Source organism: Gossypium hirsutum, chromosome A11 (assembly GCF_007990345.1).
Source record: "Gossypium hirsutum isolate 1008001.06 chromosome A11, Gossypium_hirsutum_v2.1, whole genome shotgun sequence".
Classification (NCBI taxonomy): Eukaryota; Viridiplantae; Streptophyta; class Magnoliopsida; order Malvales; family Malvaceae; genus Gossypium; species Gossypium hirsutum.
Genome location: NC_053434.1, coordinates 16,379,086 through 16,386,783, shown reverse-complemented (window position 1 = coordinate 16,386,783; position 7,698 = coordinate 16,379,086). Strand labels below are relative to the sequence as shown.

The window sequence follows — 7,698 nt, the reverse complement described above, 5'->3', positions numbered from 1 at the left end:
CTATTGGCTCATGGGTTTAGTCAATTTATTGGCATTGGTACAGTGTTGCAGGCAAAACTATGGGCAGTTTATAATGGTCTCTGAATTGCCTAAGAGGAGGGGTATAAAAATGTGTCGATTGAGAGTGATAATTTATTGTTGGTTCAACTGTTAACAAAGTGTCATGCTAGAGCTAGTTCCCTTTCTTTGGTGCAAGACATTAAAGGCTTATGTGCTCGTGATTGGCAAGTTTCGTTTGGGCATGTGTTTGGGGAAGCGAATAAAGTTGCAGATGTTTGCTGATGGCGTTGTTGGGTTGCAGCGTTTTACTAAACCCCCTATTACTGTTCAGGCAGGCATGGAGGATGATGTAGCTGGTGGTGTTGGGCACCGACTGGCTTGAGCCTGCTGTGTGCTGTTTCTTTAGGTGTTAGACCTCCTTTATTTATTAAAAAAGTTAAAAAATCCACGAGAGAAAGAAATTTTTAATAATTAAATATAAAAATAATGAGCACACGGCACACCTAAAACAACATGAAACCAAAATGGGAAATAATTTAATCTACGTTTGGATAGAACAGTTAAAATCCATAGCTAACATTTATCTTATAATGGGCTTATAATAGTAAAGTATGCGAAGAGTTAGTGACTAATGTACACTCTGTAAACAAACAAAATAATTAATAAAGCGAAGTAAATCTTTGTGAAACTACAAAAATAATCTTTGACTAAAAATCTCTGAAAAAAAAAGCATCTCAAATCAAAGCATCCCGACCAGACAAAACAATGAATCTTTCGTCGTGGTTTCGCCGCAGTGTTTCAAGGAACAGTAAAAACCACAAAAACCCACCAGATCAACCTCAACCCCACCACCAAGAACAAGAAGAATTTCTTGGAATTACCCAACAATTAATCGATCATGTCAAGTCTTTTACTTTAGAAACCTTCAAGAATTTCCCTATCCAAGGTACTTCCCGTCTTTTTTCTTTCGCTTTGGAAATTTCTAAAGAGAAAATTGGTTTGATTGAAGCTTATGATGTTCAGATGATGGTGACATTGAAGCCCAAACTTCTTATAATGTGCGTAAAGATCTTTCTGATTGGCAAGAGCGTCATGCTGTCTTAGTGCTTTCTAAAGTGAAGGTTTGGGGTGTTTTTTTTTTTAACCTTTTTTCCCTCTTAATAATTTATAATTATTGTTCTATTCTTCTTTTTTTCCAGGAACTTTCACAGCTTAGATTCAAGCTATGCCCTCGTCATTTGAAGGAGGAAAAATTTTGGAGGATATATTTCATGCTTGTCAATAGCTACGTGGCTGAGTAAGTTTTACATTTTTTTTCATGATAATTAGTAATTTAGAACAAGGAATCTGTGCATATATTGTTGCTTTGTGGATTTGAATCTGAGCATGATTTTAGATGCCTATATGATATTGCCATTCTCTCATCAGATATATCCTTCAAACATTTGCCAACACATTCTTTGTATTGACCTTTCGTTTTGTGAAAATTTATTTCTTGAAAGAAATTCTTGAATTCTGTTTCACAGTACATGCTTATTACATACATGCTAGCATTTCGTGACAATGCACAAACGTAGCCATTGTGTCGCTATTCTTGAAAATATAGAAATTACTGTCAAAGTGAGCGCTAGCTGTTCGGAGATCTAAAGCCTGTTTAAGGATGCTAGTGGAGATCCGTAGAATGTAACGCCATGATGTGGCTTTTCTTACGTCTTCAAGATGTCCTAAGCGGATGTGTGATTTTGTTTTCTAGGGTTGCACCCGGAAGTTTGAATTAGTTTTTACGGTGCTTTTTAGTTGATTACTGATTTCTTTGCTGTCTTTAATCATGTTTATTATGAATAGAACTGATATATCATGATTATCCTCCTATTGCACCGAATTGTATGCTTTGTCTTGCACAAGTAATCATGGGAAAAAATTACAAGATGGAAAGTTTTGTTTCTTGCAATTGAGAAAATAAATATGAAAAATGAAGTTCTTGTTTGAGTCCGATTTATTTGAAATTTTAAAAAAAAGATTGCATTAGTGAGACATTCTGTTCTCAGTTCAATTATATATCAGTATAGATTAACTTCTTATGCCCTTATTTATGCTATGAGAACCATATTTTTCAAACCACGGAATTTATTTGGATAAAGAATTTCTTGGGAAAAAAGAATGCCAACATTGTCAGTTTAATTGGAAATGTTATCATCTATAAACCCGAACAAGTCAGTATATTCTGTTGGAAATTGAAAAAAAAAAAAAGGTGGATAGTTCTTTTTGTCTTCGTCTGTGGAGAATGGAGGAGTTGCAGCACCGTTTCAAACATAGAATGGTACTCTTTTTCTTTATAGGATAACATTGGTCTACATCCCTGGCGTTTGGCCCTTTCCGACATAGCACCATTGTTCTTTTAGTTTCCCAAATAGCTCCATGTTTGCACAGTTCTTTTTCCAAACAAGGTTGCTCTTTTTTTGCTTACGTGTTCATTATGTAAGATTATTAGTATTCCATCTTAACCAAAGTTAATCCCTAATACATGTAAAACCAGATAAATCCAAGCTCAAATGCTTGTCTTTGTGTTTATCAGATATGAGCTGCATGCTATACAGCGTGCTAAACTGCAAAGCATTGCTATGAAGGATGAGAAAACATCAGATACCTGCGCGTATGAAGTTGAAATGGCCGAAAGAAATCAAGCAGATAGTGTTGCACCATCAACTCCATGACCCCAATTAACAACAAAAACTGCATTGCTAAGTATGTTGTTCATTTCCAGTGGTAAAATTGACCATGTAAGTACATTAATGTAGGTCAGGAAGTGTACAACAACTAAATTTGCATGTTGAAGAAATCCGATGATTCGCTCTCTACATAAAGATGGGTGCAAGACCCCTTTTTCTTTAGATGCATTTGAATTTTAAATCAAAACAGTTGCAGCATTTGTGTTGGCACACTATTATATGCAGCATTTGTTGGTTTTGCCTTTCCCAGACAACAACTGTCCTTTTACTTAATTTACAAGAGATGGAAGTATGCTAGCCAAGCACCCTTTGGTGTTGCCATGTTGATCTTTTACCTCTGATTTGGGAATTGCAAGATTAAGTAAAGAAGCAGAATAGATGGTTTTAGGGCAAGTTAAAATACACAACTATCTGTAGTTTAAAATAAATATCATTTTAAAATGACTGGAAGCAGAAATAACACGGTTGTTTAGATGGTTTAGATTGTGGTACATTAGAGTTAATGCCTTATAATAAATTTGTCTCTATATAAATACTAGAGAGTGTAGGGGATAGATAGATTGAACGCTGTAACTGAAAATTTATTGTTTCTCTCTTAACATTCTACTTACATCTGTTTTAAAATTAGATTCAAATTTGTGATAATATTATCCAAATTTAATTTTGAATTAAATTATACATGGAATATCTAAATTAATTTTAAAAACTAATATAAATCAAAACTAAAATCAAATATATTATTCACAAAAGTAATATAGATTTAAACAATCTTTGCTTGTATATAAATCTATTAATTACAAAATAAAAATAAAAATTTGTTAAATGTAGATAATAGATATTCAAGGATTAATATCCAAGTCCATTCTAAATTTGCTTTAAAATAATAATTAAAATATCTAAAATCAAATATTTTCTTAAATTACAAAATCCAAATTCACAAAATCCCCGTTTGCCATCCTTAAGATCAAGGTATCAATTTAAAGATTGGAGGCAAAAGAAGAATGGTTTAATGACAAATCTTTGGTGCTAAGAATGTTTGTGGAAGATGTATTAAATTTTGAGGCTGAAATTGATGAAAGATGGCAATCACATCGTTTATACATGCATAGTGAATATTAACAATGTCCACCCGGAATAGACAAACAACTCTCTACTTATTAAGCAATGCCTCAAATGATGTGCAATTGCCACCGACTATGGCCGCTCACATACTGTTGCTTCACAAAACCACAAACTAATGCATATGCTGGAGCCACCAAAATGGTTTTTTTTTTTTATTTAATGAAATGCAAGAAACCAGATTGCAGCTTAAATATGGGATCCGAATGGTACTTTACAGAACTAATTAAGGAAACATGAACTTATACGTAATTCACCTGTCCCTACCCACTAGAAAATTACTATACGGATATCATTCGACGGATACAGCACCAACATCTTCATCCGACTCCTCATCCTCATCCTCCATGCTATCAATCTCTAAAAGCGATGCAGCTAGATCATTATTGCGAATGTACTCTTGAAAAGCGCCCGATAGAGCATAAGGTACCAGTCCATTTTCCAGATTTTCCGAAGCTTCATCAAAGGCAAAAAAAGAAGAATAACCACGATTCAGCCGCCCATACCTTCGGACAATGTCAGCAGGCTCTATAAGCTCAAGCTTATGCTCTGGGGTGTGTCTCTGGTTGAACCTGCCTGGAAGCTTCAGTCGAGTTTTAAAGCAATCTCCACAAAGGTCAAATCCTATTTTCTCTGTGCAATCCTTGCATTGGTATCTATCCCCGATTATTGGAGACATCTGCCAGTACAAACTCAAATATTAACAAACTCATTGCAGATTTTAATTAAAACCAAAAGGAAATAAATAAATATATAAGATTAGCAAAGCTTCAGATTCTGCTAAGAAACTCTTTAAATACAAATTCAAATCTACTGCAAACTCAACTATGCCTTCATAACTTGCCTACAATAAAATTCAAGCAATATTAATATACAGCAGATAGAAGCATCAATTAGTTTAACTCTTCAAACCAATAGAATCCTTCATCTTCATGCATTAGGTTAAGTAAAATGTTGCTTGAAATGCAGTGAACAAAATCCAACAAACACTGAGTTCTAAAGCATATGGAGAGCAACTTATCCTACGAAAGGGTCCCCTCCTCAAGAATAAAATCCTATTATTACAAATTTCCAATGCCCGGTAACTATCAATAGAAATTAACTAATTCATGGTAGAAAAAAAGAAGAAGAAAGGATACTAGCAAAAACAAGCATGTATATATATTTACAAATAATTTTAGTTAGGTAAAATAAAATCTAAAAATGTTCTGGGAGGAAATAAAGGACGAAAGTTTTTAAAACTGTAGAATGTGCTATGTTACTTATAAAGATAAAATGAGAAACAGAAAAAAAATAAATATGAGCAAGCCTGAAACAAACTCAATTGAACTTTTAAAGAGACTAAATTGGTGTGGCTCCGGAACACACACATACATATGCACTCATATAAGAGACAATGAGCAAAGCATTTACCCCACAAGCATCACAACCAACTCCCATATGTGTATACGGGCGAGGCTCCCCTCCGGAGGGCAACTGGACAGTTGAGGAATCTTGTATACCAGCTTCCGTGGAACCTAAAAATTTCGAACATAATAACTGCTCTAAAAATTGTGGACTCAAAGTTGATGCAGCAGTATTGTAGCACGACCAGTTGGTCAGATTCTTTTCATGATCAATTTACCAACATGACTGAATAAGAAATTCTATATACATATATAATATGGATATTGAACTAGTAATGATATGCTTCAGTTTTAAGCTTAAAAAATGTGGCAATAAACCAAGCAGCACGAAAAAGTGTGGAACCAATAGTATTATACAGCTAACCACTAAATCAACGAAAATGTTAACTTGATAAGCCTAGAACAAGATGGGATCAATGGAGCATTGAGACATACCAGTAGTTGGTTTCTCATGCTTGGAAGAAACTTGTTTGAGCTGAACTGCATCTTTTCTCAGTGCATATTCTTTGGGAAATTTAGCCGCCAAAAACTGATCAAGTGTCAAGCAGACTTTTATAGATCCCTTTGGATGCAAACATTGACAAACTTGACACCTAAGCATCTCATCAGCAGGGATGGCTATGCAAGTTTGACAATAAACTACCAAAGAATAAATATAAGTTATAAATATCAGAAAACTGAGGCTTAATGATGCAAATGTAAAGAAAGAAGAAATAGTAGAGGAATACCATGGCCACAGTTAAGAACAATAGGACGAAAAAGCAATTGCTTGCAAGCAGTACAAAGCAGATCTGCAACTGAAATCTGATCATTTTCCTCCCTGGAAACACAAGACTGCTTTTGTCCAATCAGTACACTATGTTTCTCTTTGCAGGCAGAAGAAGAGTCTGAAAGTGCAGAAGACTGCAACGAGCTTCTGAGGTGATTAATTTCTCCATCAGCCTCTGATTCACGAGCATGACCATCAAATTCCGGTGAGAAGCAGTCCAGTTTCTTTTCCTCATCTGTAGCAAAGATAATAAGTTTCATAATGTTGAACAGTATAGGTATAGTATTGCACTAGCTACAGTGAGAATAATCTCGAAACTATCTACAATGATTCATCCCCACCACTAAAAAGTGTGGCAAACATGAGCAGATTGTTCCAATGCAAAATTGAGTCACAGATTAGCCATAGGATAACTTCATCAAATAAAATGTTCCCCTCTTAAAAGATTATGCTAAGTAGCAAAGCAAATATTTTAGTCGCCACTAAGCATAGCCATGAAAACATGAAAAATAAAAACACCAAACTTACCGAGAACCTGCACTTCTCTTTTCTTATATGTAATGGGATATAATTTTAACAGCAAGAAGTGAAGCATTTCGCAGATGCTTGGAAAGTGAGAATATGGATTTCTACAAACTGGACAATGAGACTCGTACCGAGAACTCATTGATCTATGAACACACCAGAAACACGATATATGACCACAATCTGCATATTTCGAGGGAACAAAGAAATTATTAAACTAATCAACAATAATAATTGAACATTAAAAAAATGAAATTCACAATTCTTTCTAGAAAACTAGGAAAAAAAAAGAAAAAATCTTACGCAGAACGATGGGTTTGTAGAGAAGATCCCTAAAACAACATAAATGAAAAGAGAGCAGATTAGGTATTTTCCAAAAATCAAATGAAAGGATAAGATCACAAGAAACATTGAATTTATTTTATGGTAATCATAATTACTTACAGACAAACGCAACAAACAAAATCGTCAGAAACTTGTTCAGCATCAGGAGATTGATGATGTTCCATGGGAGAAGCTTGGAAGGAATCCATGAATTCTCTTCCAGTCCGAGATTTGGTGGGTGGGTGGGTGGCAAAACACCAAATTGAACTCCTTTATAAACTCTCACCTTTCTTTCTTCTTTTTCTTTTTTACTTTTCAAACTATTTAATTGTATTCGAAAAACGGATCGATATATATATATATCAGTTAAAGATTGATATTGTTTTGATGATTTAAGTAAATTCCAAATTCTGATTAATTTTTTTATGCAAAATTCTGATTAATTAGCCTAACGCTTAAGGCTTAGAAAGGTTTCAATTTTTTTCTAAAAATAATATATATCAAGGAAAAAACAATTTGAAAAAACCTTTGACCGACATACTGATAATGCTGGATGTGGATATGGTCTTATTTTATTTGACAAGCTTAATCAAACACAAATCATATTTAAATTATACTCATTCTTTTAAGTTGGTATTTAAATTTTTTATAACAAGTAGTACTTAAAATATACACCCTTATTTAAAATGATAGTTAAACAATATTATGTTATTTAAATTATCTCAACCATTAAAAAATAAATTTAATCAATCATTTTAAAAAAATATATAAAAATTTATAAATATGTTAATCTATTTTGTTATTCATTCAAGATCATTGGTAATGA

General features: G+C 33.6%; 2 protein-coding genes across 3 annotated transcripts; one reads left to right on the top strand and one right to left on the bottom strand.

Moving 5' to 3' along the window:
• The first annotated feature begins 629 nt into the window (after positions 1 to 629).
• On the top strand, positions 630 to 3,050 carry LOC107922985 (uncharacterized). 2 transcript variants are annotated; one of them, XM_016853187.2, is made up of 4 exons: positions 630 to 946; positions 1,024 to 1,121; positions 1,200 to 1,297; positions 2,576 to 3,050. In XM_016853187.2, exons 1-4 carry the CDS (start codon positions 766 to 768, stop codon positions 2,712 to 2,714), a joined length of 516 nt encoding a protein of 171 aa, XP_016708676.1. In that variant the 5' UTR covers positions 630 to 765; the 3' UTR covers positions 2,715 to 3,050. The 2 variants fall into 2 exon arrangements, with proteins under 2 accessions (XP_016708676.1, XP_040937137.1); XM_041081203.1 differs by having other exon boundaries at positions 669 to 946; positions 1,024 to 1,115.
• A 727-nt stretch (positions 3,051 to 3,777) lies between these two features.
• Positions 3,778 to 7,450, bottom strand: LOC107924605 (E3 ubiquitin-protein ligase PRT1). Its single transcript, XM_016855134.2, has 7 exons — positions 6,993 to 7,450; positions 6,852 to 6,880; positions 6,552 to 6,731; positions 5,983 to 6,258; positions 5,690 to 5,893; positions 5,262 to 5,365; positions 3,778 to 4,527 (listed from the first exon to the last, which is right to left on the bottom strand). The coding sequence occupies exons 1-7, from the start codon at positions 7,079 to 7,081 to the stop codon at positions 4,141 to 4,143; spliced, it is 1,269 nt and encodes a 422-aa protein (XP_016710623.1). The 5' UTR covers positions 7,082 to 7,450; the 3' UTR covers positions 3,778 to 4,140.
• Between the last annotated feature and the right edge of the window lie 248 nt (positions 7,451 to 7,698).